Genomic DNA, 14,310 nt, shown 5'->3' with positions numbered 1-14,310 from the left:
TACTTCCTTAATTACATCCCTTATTGACTATTGTAATTCATTCATTATTGGCCTTCCAAATTGTGCCCTGGGCAGTTTGGGTGCTTCACAGTTCTCCACAGGCATTTTTAGTAGCCACAAGCTCATGGAGTTCCATTCTCTAGATGCCCAGTTTGCTGTATGAGGCTTTGAAAAGCCTTAGGTATCGTGGCAGTTTGGTTACTGTGGGGAAAAGAGAAGCCAGAAGGCAAAATTGTGGGTGTGATTGTGCATATTGTGGAGTCTTAGGGATCTAGAGGTTTGATTTGAGGGCTGAAATTTTGCTTCCTTTCACCTGGAAATGGGAAAAGCTCTGATCTAGAGCTGAGTCCAGCCTGCTTGTAATCAGGATGTGCAGAAACTGCCTTGTGAGAATTCTGATCCTAATGGGCATGAAGATAAAATAAAGCCATTCCAGACACTTTATCCAAACTGAAATAATTTGTGCAATTTTGTTGTACCTGTGTTTTTTTTTTCCAGTGTGAAAAGGGTAGAAAGTTGATTGCTTTCAAAAAGAAAATGAGATTTTGAGTTTAGTGATAGTCTCATTTGGCCTCCTGTTGTTTAATCCAAGCACCCCAGGATTGAGTTAAGAAAAGGAAGTGCTGCTTACATGCATTCTGCATTATGGTATGGAGAATCTCACTATTATATAGTTACAACAGTGATAAATAACACTTCCAGGCAGTAAATATTAGGAATATTAATGTATTCCCAGTTACCATATGGCTTCCATTGCATATGGGGGTGGGTACTCTGTCTACAGAGCTGTTGTAGTGTCATTTACTATGCCAACACTTCTGGTTTTTACTAATTTCAATGTTTGGTATGCTTAACCAGAATCTGGGGTGAATTTTGCTCAGAAGTTGAAACTCATTGTATTTGTTGTTATGGATCCTGTTATATAGTGGGGCTGCACAGCATTTCTCCCCTATTGTCCCATGACAGGAAACTCAAAAGTACACAGTTATACTGAGATTATTTTTTTTTTGCCTGTATTCACTACCCTTTTGTGATCCAGATAAATAAATCTCCAGCAGAGCCATGTTCCTTTTTCTCCAGCTGCAATTTCGTCTTATAAGAAGAGCACCCAAAATACAGAGTTGCGTGCAAGTCCTGGTGTTTTTAAGCCAGGTTAATGCATCACACAGTAGAGGAAAATTTCAAGCCCATTTTCAGCACACCTGGAATTACAATGGCTGGATTTCAGACTGCTTGGGAAAGGGTTTGGCAAGAGAAGTGCTGACATAATAATAGCACAAGCGGCTGAGATGATCTGAAACCTCCCTGGAGAGCAGTGGGGGACATTCAGCAGGTGCCAGAACAGAAAGTTACATCCCCCTTTGAAATCCACTCTTTTTTTTCTTGGAAATAGCTGGGAAGCATTACACCCCAGGAGTGCTGGTGATTTTCCTTCCTATTCAGAGCATTTTTATCTGGTGGGCTGCTCTGCAATTTTGTGTTTGCCCTGGTAGGAGCAGTAGCACTGTCACTGCTCCTGAATTCCTGTGCTGCCTCGTGGGCTCTCCTGTTGTGGGTCAGATGAAAGGGGGGCAGATATCCTTCACTGTCAACAGTAATGAGAGAGGAAAACCACAGGAAAGGGTTGCTTTTAAATTTACATGGAGTTTGCAGGATGATAGTAATAGATACTCACTGGAAATAAAGTTATGGGTGATGTTCTGCCTTCAGGAACACAGGGAAGTCAGCAAGAGCATTGTTCACTCTGATAGTCCATGGGGATGAATAAACACCTTTTTTATCCCTCTTAGTTTATGTAATAAGTTCCCTGTGGAAGGAGAAGAGGGAAGGCCACTGCCACTGGATGCTAAACACAAATACCTGCTCTCATCCCTCTCTTTCAGCTGAGTAAGTCATAAATTTCACATACCAGTAGATCCTTGCTTAGTACAAAAACAACTGCTCATAAAAGTTGTCTTCCTAAATGAGATCCCTGTACTCCTGACCTTTCTGGTGGATGCTCTGTGTGCTCAGCATGTGGCAGCCCATGTGCTGGGGGAGCCCAGGGGCAGGAACAGCATCTCCCTTGGTGCTACAGCAGTGCCTCTTGTGTCCTTAAATCGGACAATTTAAATAGCATCCTACCTCTCTCTGATGGTAATGCTTCCTAATCCTTTGTGGTTCCCATCCTCATTCCACGTCATCATCATCGTACTCCCAGTGAAACAGGCAGCAGCATTCCTGCTGGCTTTAAAGGCAGCACTGTGAATAGGTGAGGCAGAACACTAATTAGTTTGAGTGCCTGACATTTAACTCAAATAAGAAGTCTGGATATCTAAAAATATTGCATATGGCTCCCAGCCCTGGCTCTGCATAACTCAAAGTATTTTTTTTTTCTTTTTAGATAGTCAAAATATGGATTTGAATCCAATTTTTTTATTACGTCCTCGCTTTTAAAAAGGCTGAGTTGGTTTGTAAAAGGTTTTATGCGCAGCCTTCTGCAATATTTAATTAGCCAAATGCTTTCCTGTGAGTGATAGAGGAATTTGGAAGTATTTTAAAGTGTAAGGCACGTGTGAGCATAACCTGTGCATGCATAAGGCTCAGTACTGAGCAGTGCTGGGGTAATGAGTGAGTTCAGGTGAGAGGAGAGGAGAGGAGAGGAGAGGAGAGGAGAGGAGAGGAGAGGAGAGGAGAGGAGAGGAGAGGAGAGGAGAGGAGAGGAGAGGAGAGGAGAGGAGAGGAGAGGAGAGGAGAGGAGAGGAGAGGAGAGGAGAGGAGAGGAGAGGAGAGGAGAGGAGAGGAGAGGAGAGGAGAGGAGAGGAGAGGAGAGGAGAGGAGAGGAGAGGAGAGGAGAGGAGAGGAGAGGAGAGGAGAGGAGAGGAGAGGAGAGGAGAGGAGAGGAGAGGAGAGGAGATGCTGCTGCATGCAGGAGCTGCAGAGGGGGGAGAGTGAAAGGAGTAAGTAGGGAACAAGCCAGCATCCACAGCTGTGAAAGGCTTTGCTGCCTGCATTTCAGTAAAAGGTGAGGGCAGCACTGCCAGGGAGCTTTTCTGAAAGGCAGAGCCTGTGTGTGACACCAGTGGCCAGGACAGAAAAGCAAGGCAGGGAGAGAGAAAAGCCAACAGAGTCGGTCTGTGCTCTCAGCTGGGCCAGGTCTGCGTGCAGAGCGTTAATCAAAGTTTGCTTTTGGAGATTTCAATTAGCAGCAGAAGACTAAAACCAAACATTCATCCTGCTTTACATGAAAATGAGCAGGGAAGAAACAACTCTGGGCACTAAAATGTGCAAATGGGAGCTGTAGGGATCTCTTTTGGAAGGTGCCAGGGCAGAGCTTAAGAACAGTCTCCACTGCCTGACTTGAAATGTAGAACTCTTGGAACACGATGTGCCAAGGGCAGCTTCAGGAATTCCTACCTTGGGATAATGCAAGGGGAAAATAAAAAGAAAATTGAGCAAAAAATTACCTGCAAGTTCTTTATTCTGCTTTAGAGTCTCTTTGAGGTTTGCCTTTTACGTTTTATTTTATTCTTATCTTAGGGCTCAAGTACTGCACACACACTTGTCATGTTGCTACGGATGGTTTATATCCAAGGTGAAGTGTCTGTTGTGGGACCTGAACAAATGAAGGATTTATTGATGAATGATCCCATTGATGGGATTGTCTGAAGCTTGTTTATATGTGCAACTGTAACTCAGAGGAAAAGATTTCCTCTCTTTTTTTTCTGTAGGAAAACTGAAAATGAAACGGTTTGGTCTTTCTGACCAGGATTGCTCAGTCCTGATGCTGTTTCTGAATTGTAAAGCTCATCACTACTGGGTCATCTCTTGCTGACATGCAGGTGTCCCAAGTCCATCACCTGCCACTGACACCAGTCTGTCATTGTGGAGCCATGGGGTTCTTGCCTCTATACCTTGGTTAATTTCTGGTCATGATGTCACTTCTGTATTTGAACAATACCAAGATTGTGTGAAATTCTCAACTGTTTTGCATCATTTTCAACTGGCCACGAACACAACATAATGGTTATACACAGCTTGTGAATTCATAGAATCCTTTTCTGATCTTGCTCTTCCCTGAACCAGTGCTTTCTCTCAGCCCCCTTTCTAAAGTCTTACTAAATTAGGGAGAGTATCTGGGAGATAGATAGATAAATACAAAATAAATCCCTCCTATCCTTTTTCCCCTTTTCCAGTGAAGTTTCTTCCATTGTGCAAGTAGATTTATGGTCCAAGGAAGTTTCTGTTTGATGACTATCCAGTGCAACTTACATTTGAGTATGTTTTTTGTGATCTTTTCAAGCTCTGCTTTATAGGGGTTGCATGAGAAATCAAGAGAATCAGCAGCTGCCTCTCACTGAGGAGTTTTTCAAATCACAGGCTACAAGAAGAGGGTGGCTGGTAATGCTTGCTGAATCTGAAGCAGTTAAGATCTGAGACAGCTAAAGCCAAAAAAATTACTTCCAAATCTCCTAGGACTTGTATGAAGGAATTGCTTGTGCTGTTCATGTAAATCAAAAGCATTTCAGGAGGGTGAGGAATATCAGTGTAAAGGAACAAAAGAACCTTGTAAAAAGTAAGGGCTGCTCAAAGGACATTCACAAGCTGTAAAGATGAACACAGTAAAAATATGGAGAGGTTCAGTGATGCTGCAGCAAACTGTCTCATTACTGAATACTGTACTCCCTCAGATTTAAAATTTAATCAATCAGTCTTACAGAGTCTTATCAGGAAAAAGTGCAAGGTGTGGTCAAAGTGCTGCATTTGAGCTGTATGGAGGACAATCTGGCATATTTGTGGCTGTTTTGATCCACTGACCATTTAGCAGAGGGGGGTGAGGTGGGAGCTCAGGGGGAACACACTCAGGTGTGTTACAGCCCTGGGAATCCCACAGTGACCACTGAGCAGCTGCCATCCCAAAGATGTAACAGTAACTTACAGGCCAGTGCTGTTCCTTGAACAGCACCCTGAAATGATGAAATTGCAACATAAAACAATGCAGCCTACAGATGCTCCTTGCAGATGGAACTTGGGGCATGTTGCATTGTTGAGCTGGTTTGGGCCATTGACTTCAGTATCCAGGATCAGGTTTGCTGATTCTTGGTGTTACTGTGCAAATCCTTTGCTTTCACCATCCTGACAGAACAGGATCAGATGCAGAACAATAAGAAAATAGCACAAGACCCATGGGAGGCCCAGCATCTCAGCTTCAGTGTAGCACGTGTCTTTCCAAAGCTCTCTGAAAATGTTTCCTTGCCCTTTAGGATTTTCTTTGTCCTGGAACAAAATTTGCAAGTGCATCTTTAAGATGGGCTTCATAGTAACTGGACAAGGGTTTTGGGTTTAACTGGCTGCTTTCACTCCAGGTGCAACAAAAATTTGAAAGCCTTTGAAGGGAAGATTTTGTTTTTCCCCTTTCCAAATTCATACATCTAATAAATGGATCTTCTGCATGAGCAACTTAGCATTTGCTGCTGAAGACAATGACCAATAACTAAATTCATATCTGGTGTTTGTCAGACATTATTACAAATTATGAGAGCTGGACAGAAGTTTATTACCTTAGTGCTGTTCTCTTTCACAAATGAGGTTCTTGGAGCATCCAGCCAGCTCAGTGTCACAGATCCATTCATCACAATTAGGCTGCTGTGCTGGCAGAGCCATGTCCTGCTGCCTTAATTGACTCTGGGGCTGGGGACAGGGCCACAGCAGCTGAGAGCATCACTGGGTGTGTCTGTCACAGAGGCACTCACAGGGCACTCACCTGTGCTTTCACAAGAATTTCCCACTCTTGCTTCCCAGATGAGATAAAGGCAGCAGCAGGATGCTTTTTTCATCGAGCAAAGGGAATGGTGAGGATTAATTTGGATTTTAGCTATGGCCCAAGTACCCTTTTAAGCTCTTTTCCTGTGTCCAACCAAACAGGCTCTTACCTGGGCTACTCCTGGGAAGTACTTGCCTTTATTTAGGACAGAGTGTACAGCTGGAGCTTATTGTAGCCCTAGACTTGAGCAGGTTCTTATCCTCACACAGGATCTTGCTCACTGACTCTGCTCCCTCGTGACTCAGCTGCACATTGCCATGTAGGCTCAGCAAGTCACATAATCTGGGCTTTTTTGCTTCAGTCTCCTCGGCTGCAGGAAGAGAATGGCTCTTACGAGTTTGTTATTGTTATTAAAAGAAAATTAAATTTACACTTTTCTGGGTGCTGTGCTGTGTCACAGCCAGACGGCTGCCCCCCTGGAGGGACTGAGTCTGCAAGAGCTGGGGCTAAATCTGTTTTGATTCTTCTCTTTATCAGCACCATATTTCATGTGCCCCTTTGTGCTACACAGACCAAGCTTTGATCTGCATATAATCTCAGAGTGAGCTTTTTGTGCCAAGTGTTTTTATTGCAGAGCTCGTGCGCTGAGACGCCTTTTAGTAGCTGGCACTTGGAAAAGTCTTCCTTCAGGTTATTGTCTGCAAAATCAGTGTGTGTGGAGGAAGCACGGGGATTAGACAGATTTATTTTCTTCTCATTGTGAAGCTGCACTTACAGGCTGCCATCTGAGAGGGCCCTTCAGGCTTGGAGAACACTCCAGAGGTTACATTTTCCTTTTCTGCTCCTATTCTTGGGGTAGGGTATTTCTGCAGAAGGAAAGTCCATAATCTGTTGTTCAGCCCACATTCCATGAGTGGCTCTGGCTCAAACAGATTCAAGACTGGACTGTTCATTTTCAGTCTCCTTCAGGGGAAGGGTTCAGCCCCCCACTCCATGGTTTTATGTTCAGTTCATAATCTTTCATGACCAAAACTAATCGTCTTGGACAGTGCTGGGAAATGCCTCCCAATACTGAAATCTCCATAACTGCAAGAGGTTTCCAGTGGGTTTTGCTTTTCAGGTTTTCATATGTGACATTTCTTTTTGAAAGCTGAATTGGAATGATGCTTTGTTCCAAACCTCCTTGCTCTTCTTGTAGGAATTCAGTATTTTGATAATTTGCAGAGCTTAAACTCTACATCTCTCTTCCTTTCCTAGATCAAACCTGATAAAATTTTCCACATGTTGCAGTAAATGTTTATATAACAGCTTTTTTTTGGGCTATCAAGTCTTTCTCACACTAAGCACTATCACATTTAAGGCAGATTACTGTGATCTGTCATATATTGTTTGTTCTGTCCCCTCTCCACGGGCATGTGACTGAAGTGTTCATGACAGTAGGGAAGGGCTGTCAGATGGGAAATAAGACGTTTCTCAGTCACCCTGTGCTGTGTCCAGTAGTAATTTGCAGGGAGTTTGAAGTTGTTGGCAGCTGTAGCTCTGAAATAACACTGAGCTGTCTCCTCTCTGCTATTTCACACGAAACTGAGAATTTTGCAGTGGTTGTTTCATTTCCCCATCTGCTCATCCCCTGCCTTATCTCATGAGGCTGATGTCTTGCCACCCCATCTGCCATCCAAATACCAAGTTCCAGAAAACAACTCGAGAAAGTTTGTGATGCAAATGCAATGCATTGATGTGTTTTTCATTTCACTCTGACATTTGAGACTGTTGACTTTTCCTCCAAATTGTGTGTACACAGTCCCACTGAAATGCACTTTTCTCTAGAGGGAGAGGAAGTGGAAGGGTTCACAACTGCCTGAGAGGTATCCATGCCCCTTAATGGGTACCAGGGAAAAGTCTGTGCCAGGGAGAGGTTTTGGGGGTTTGGGTGGTGTTTTTTTAGCTGTCTACCTACAGGGACTGCTGCCCATCTCTTAAAACTTCCAGAAGGTACAAAACTAGATCTGTCTGGGATTTGAATCTGCAGTAGAGAATTCAGGTGTTTCATGTCATGGAATTTGGGCTGGAAGGGGCCCTGAAGACCATCTAATTCCAACCCTGCTGCCATGGGTTCCTGTAGGACTGTGGGATGTTTATGATGGGGGTGAGCAGCTCCACTCCACCTCTGCCAAGTGCATTTTAAGGGTGCAGCAGAGAAGCACTACAGCACAAACAAAACAATTAAGGAAATGCTTGTGGCGTGTTGTCCCCATGATCCCTGAAAATAGCAGCTAAAACAAACAGGAATTGCAAGGAAATGGCTGTGAAGAGCATTGGACCAGGTGCTGCATGTTGAGCCCTGCTAAGAGCACAGCAGCTTCCTGGGTGCAGTGAAGGTGAACCATCTGTGCCACCCAGTGTTTCCTTGCAGCAGGGAGATAAAATTCATCTCAGAGCCACTCACCTGTTCTGCAATTCACTCTTTTCACTGGATGTGTTGCAGTAAGTAATGGTCGATGTCCTCTCACATTTGGGCTTGCTGAGCTTCTTGGTAAGGCTTTACCATTTTCCATCTTAGGTTCAATTTCTGTGATTTCTTTTCCATGATCTTTCTAAACAGACAGTGCCTGGTTTCCTTATGTGCTGCTGAGGAATACAGCTGGAATACATGGCTGAAACTATGGTACATGGAATTATTTTATTATGAGACCTTTAAGGATTTTGCCATTTTGTAGGTGACTGAGGTGTTTAGGGAGTTTATACAGGCAAAATGTTTTATTGCTCTTTCCAGTGTGAATAGGCAGGAATAGGCTTGGTCCATCTGTATCCCACATCCCAGCATCCATAGTGGAGCTCCCAGTTGATCCCACCTCTCTGAAACCAGGCTCAGTGTGCAGATACTCGAGGTGGGAGGCTGTGCAGCCCAAATCCCTGTGAGACTTGTCCTGGTGGATGGAATACTGTGTGGAACAAGCCCCCTGCTTTCGGTGGGGCAGCTTTTCCAGGAGGATTTGCAGCTTGTAGGATATTTTTTTTTGTTGTGGCTCTTAACACTGTGCCCCAGGCTCCACTAAATAGACAACCTCATTAAAAGAGAAATAGCGATAGTAAAGCAGTGACTTTCTCATGCCATCTAACTCACATTTTTGACATGATTGCTGGACCCTCCAAGTACTTAATTGATTGACTTAATTGATTTAGTGGCACTGGAGGCTACAGCATGGAAATAAAGGGGCAAGATGAGGATAAGGGGTGAAAAAATTTATGATAGGTGCCAAGCAGCCTGAGGGAAATTAGAAATGCTACAGATCTCAGAGGCAGCTAAATCAATTCAGTGTGATGTACAGGGAGCGACCTGGGGGAAGAGGAGAAGCAGGGGATGGAATGGAGAAAAGGAGAGGAAACAATGGCTGGTGAGAGAGACCAGAGTAAACTTAAGGGGAAGAGGAGAGGCAGCAGGCTTGGTGCAGATGGTTATTTTGGACTTTCAACACTGGGCAAAAGCTTGTATGAATAAAATATAATAATGCCATTATGTTTAGCCTAGAGAAAAGAACTCATGCATCACAAGAATGTCTTGTTACTCGTCTTGAGACTTTATCTGTGTTTCCATTTAAAATCTCCCAACATTTGCAACAGTGACTAAAGTCACAGGAGACCTAAAATAATTTGGAGGCTGTGGATTTTGTTAACAACTGAAACTTAAATGTTAAATTACTTTCTAATCTCTGCAATATGTAATTGACTGTGTTGAACCATAATACAAATTAAGTCTTCTCTATAATTTGTTCTGTCGTGCTGCAGTGCTCCAAAACAATTTGGTACCTCACTTAAGGATTGGTAAATGGTTTGTAGCAGCTCTCAGCACAGACAGAGTAAAAACTTTAAGTAGTGTGTGATGGAATCCATCAGCATTGGCATAGAGGGGTGTCAGAAACATCCATGAGTTGAGAAATAATTCTCCTATGTGCTTGTGGCCACTAGAGACAGGATTCTGATCTTGCATTTGATGGTGGTGAATCTCTCCTGAGTGCAACAGGAGCCCCATTTCTGCTGTGCAGGAGCCAGAAGTCAGACACTCAGTGAATAATGCTTAAAATGGAGCCTTGGAATATGTAGAAAGGACACAGGAGGTGAACTGAGGGCTGTGAAAGCGCAGGTGTGTTTATATCTACATTTGAATACAGATGTGTGTGTGCAACATTGCATTTCACATCTGTGTTCCAACTCAGTGTCTCTCAAGTGAAAAGCTCTCCCTAAATGCTCCATCCAGTAAAATACATAAAAGGATAATTGCAGCCACTTTCACTTAATTTCTGTTTCTGTTGATACTGTATGTAAAATACCATAACTGTTGGAAATGTAAGGATTTTTGAACAGTGAATGTGGATTCTCAAATAAATTGGAGCACCTCCATCTTCTCTCTTACCTTGTGGGTGATACTCTTTCATGGTAGAACAATCTTCAAATTTAATTCCACGAGGAAGGCATCTGATCACAGTTTAATTTCAGTGCAAAACGCTGCCTGGCAATCAATAAAGCAATGTCAGAGAACTTTGATTTAATAGGAGCCAGAGATAACGTTCCCTGTCATATGCAGAATAGAGAGATGGGAACATTTCATTTCATCGTAACAGATAGCATGTAACTTGGTTTTCAAAAAAACCTAATAAATCAATATCCCTGTATTATCTAAGTAAGATCCCATCATTAATTTTAAACGCTCAACACGTCGGGAGAGTCTGGAGTGCACCTTCAGCTGAGCCCCGTTCTGCCTGCAGTCACTGGCAGCACTCAGCTCTGCCACGAGCAAGCAGTCTTGATACTGGGGACATTAAGAGCCATTTACTGTGAAATGAAAATGAAACATGTCCAGTCTTTTGTTTTATATGGAGCCATCCATCTCCTGCAGGCTGCCTCTCCTTTCAGATCCCACACCCTGCCCTACACAAGTCCCGTCACTCGCCCTGCGCGCCCTCAGCCTTTTCCCTGCCTCACACAGATGTCCTCCCTGCTTCTGAATTTTAAAACTTCTACTTTCCTTGTTTTGTTATTTTTTTTACTCTAAAAATAACTGGTTGTTTAGAGATTGCCTGGATACCATGCTGGTTTTCAAAATGCGCTTTTCTCAAAGCCAGCAGGAATCTGGACCTCCAAAGAATTCCCTGTGAGGCTTTGCCTGCTCTCAGAAATAGCATTATCCTCACATGATACAAGAGCAGGTCAATATATCAGAAGATAGAAATTGAAACTAATAGATTGTTTTAGATAAGCTTTCCAAGGACATTATTTTAAGTGGAAATACTTCTCTATTACTTTGATGACAAAATGCTGTTTAGTCCAAAGTGAAAAAGATTCTGGCACTACAAGAGATGCTTCTAAGAGCCTCAGATTCATGTCCTGATTCTGGGCAGAGTTTTGCTCACACAGTTAAAATTAAGTCTTTTTATTATTACAATTCACCAAAGTGTGCTTTTAAGTAAAATACAGACTTTTGCATTCAGCATTGATTTCCAGCTGAATAATTACATTTACATTAATTCTCTGAGGAAAATAAATATTTGGAGCTGCGTTACTGCTTGAAGGGAAATTCCTCACACAGTGGCTGGTGCTGATTTTTGTGGAGATAAGGCAGGTCTGGTACTGATTCCTAGAGTTACTGGAGATCTCAGCTGTAGCTCTGCACTTCAGCCTGGCCTGGGAGTCCACCCTGTGTGAAGCTACAGATTTCTGCAGCCCCTGCTTATTTATGTACCTAGAAATACTGATTCTGTGCCTGGGATGCTGTGTAGGTAATAACTAGGTAATGTCTTTTTCATTTAATTATATTTCACTTAAAGATACCAAGAAAAATCTTCAGTGGGAACTTTCAGTAAACTTACTAAAGCAAGTCAAGTTTGGTTAGATTTTGAGAAAAAAAGAGGCTTAAAAAGTTCAGATACTAATTTGTTTTCATATCAGAATGTGGTGGAATCCAGATGAAGTGGTGAAGGAGAAATTACACTTCTTTTTAATCAGTCTGATGGATATTCTCTACTGTTTTGGTTTTTTTTAGCTACTCCAGCATCACCACGCAGTTCATGAAATTTCCTACATTGCAAAGGATATCACAGACCACCGAGCGTTTGGATATGTGTGTGGAAAGGAGGGAAATCACAGATTTGTGGCAATAAAAACAGCCCAGGCAGTAAGTATCAAATCACTGTCATTTTCTGCCCTGTAACTCAGCTGAAAAGCCGTTTGTAAGAAGCTGTTCAAGAGGCCACTCTTGGGTTGTTTATGATTGTGCTAAACCAGTCACAAGGGTCTGTGTAGATCTTAAATAGTAAATTAATGGAACCAGCTTGGGCAAAAGGGAATGTGTTTCATTGTTCCCAGTTTTTTATGATGTGTTTTGTTATAATTAGTTATTGTTTACCTTTCTAGCTAAGCTAGACTGGATGAAGATAAATTTGTTTGTGTTCCTATACTCATGGAAATTCACATTGTGTGTAGTCTACTGTAATTCCAGTGGATGAGAAACCACTAATAAATATGCCTTTACATTCATCCATGTGCCTTTTATATTCATAATGCTTTTTATATTCATAACTATAATTATCATTAATTTTCAAGCATAGTTAGTTCAGTAGGAATTAACCCAGGCCTGGGTGCTGAGAAAGAAATTAATCCTATATGAAGTTTAATTGTGGAGGTGCTCTAACTGCTCTTTCAGCAGGATGGGATAAGAGGTGTTTATTTTCCCCTGCAGAAATTCTCCACCCTGTTTTTGCTTCCATAGGCTGAACCTGTAATCCTGGACTTGCGAGACCTGTTTCAGCTCATCTATGAACTGAAACAAAGGGAAGAAATGGAAAAAAAGGCACAAAAGGACAAACAGTGTGAGCAGGCGGTATACCAGGTACACCAATAAGCTTAGACTACTGCCACGAAAAGTTTGGGTTTGGAGTTTCCCCCCGAGCTGCTCCAGAGAGGCTCTGAGCATCCTCAGCACTTCTGACAGCAGTGGGTTTGAGCAGTGCTGGCTTCCAAAGGACCAGCGTGAGCCCAGCAGCCATCCTGAGCCCAGACTAGGATTAAACCGAGCTGAAAACTGGCACTGGGGTGTGCTGAACCTGGTTAGCAACTGGAAATGATCCCCTCATTTCCTGCTTAGTGTTCCTTCTAATTCAGGAGGAGAACTTCAATGAAGGGTCAGTGTTGTAAGTCAGGTTTTAAGTGTTGTAAGTCAGGATTTAAGTGTTATAAGTCAGGATTTAAGTGTCTCATACTTTAGGAGAGATTCACTTCTGAATGTGTGTATTTGAATCAAGTCAAACAAGGTGCAGATTGTTAAACTCCGATGGAATTTGAATAAAGTTACTTTGTACCATAATGTGACTTTATCTGTATCCTAAAGAAAGAAAACTATAAACTTGCTTGCCCATTTTGCTTATTCCTTTGCTGTCCTTTAATTTCTGAATGCAGTTCTTTTATCTCTGCTGTTTATGTTCTTTGCTTTTACTGCCTGTCCTCTTACTTTGCTGTAGACAATTTTGGAAGAAGATGTAGAAGATCCTGTATACCAGGTAATTTCTGAAGCTGTATGGCCTTGGAGTTTCAGAAATGGCTAGATACATGTTATCTTCAAACACAGCCAAAACCTTGAACAAGATGTTTTGAAATTTACTGAGAGAGGTCTTGTGAGAAACCTTTAAAGCCTCCACAGAAAGTAGCATATTTAGAGAAAAAGCTGTAAGTAATAGCACAATGTGTCTGTACAGAATGGACTATTTCAGTTGGAATATAGAAATATTAGATGAAATATGTCATAAATACTACTTAAAATGTGGCTTGCATACCCAGATTTTAAGTTTCAAAATGAGATTTGTCATTATTTTTTTAATACAAACTCTTAAGTGAAAAGGGAGCTACTCTGAGAATTAGGGAAGGTGACATCTTGTTCTCAAAGTAATAAGTTGACATTTTGTTTTTGTTTTCTGTGGAGCCAGAATTTAATTCAGAAGGTGAATATTTGGGGAAAAAAAACCAAACCAACAGTAGCATTGATGTTGTAACACACTCCCTTGTTGGTGTTTGAGCTATGATTTAATAATAGATCTGAAATTTAAGTCTTGCTTCATCCAAGAAAAATGTCTGGGAGCAAAGATGATTATCAGAAATGTGTCAATATATTCATGTCCAATACCCTGCTGAGTGTGAAGAAGAAAAAGATGTAATTTCGTTCTCGTGATTTTGTGCTGAAACAAAATATGTGATAGTTTACTTCTTTTTTTCCTGGGGATTTTGTGTTCTTCCACTTAGGCATATCAGTGGGAGTCACACTGAAAGGAACCAATTCAACCATTAGTGAATATTGAACAGTGCCTAAGGTGCAGCAAGAAAGATGATAAGAGTCAGGATGCCCTAAATTACTGTTCAGCTATTATAATGTCAGGAGTTTTGTTCTGTACTCTTCACAATAAAGCAAGAACCTGAAAATGAAAAAGTGTTGTGACAGCCTTTTGCCACGTGGCCTGTTCCACACACACCAGCCTGTTCTCCCAGCTTGGATTTAGCACTTTTATTCATAGATAATAAATATA

The 14,310-nt window shown here is 42.1% G+C and overlaps 1 protein-coding gene across 4 annotated transcripts in view; it reads left to right on the top strand.

The window, feature by feature from the left end:
• Positions 1-14,310, top strand: part of DAB1 (DAB adaptor protein 1) — a 144,884-nt gene that overhangs the window by 93,996 nt on the left and 36,578 nt on the right. For all 4 annotated transcript variants that reach the window (XM_058843190.1, XM_058843191.1, XM_058843188.1 and 1 more), the window contains exons 5-6: positions 11,781-11,912; positions 12,507-12,626. In XM_058843190.1, coding sequence (XP_058699173.1) covers positions 11,781-11,912; positions 12,507-12,626 — 252 coding nt within the window. The remainder of the gene's footprint in view (positions 1-11,780; positions 11,913-12,506; positions 12,627-14,310) is intronic.

Source organism: Poecile atricapillus, chromosome 7, assembly GCF_030490865.1.
Source record: "Poecile atricapillus isolate bPoeAtr1 chromosome 7, bPoeAtr1.hap1, whole genome shotgun sequence".
NCBI lineage: Eukaryota > Metazoa > Chordata > Aves > Passeriformes > Paridae > Poecile > Poecile atricapillus.
The sequence above is the reverse complement of the archived record's forward strand: the minus strand, read 5'-3'. Positions and strand labels throughout refer to the sequence as shown.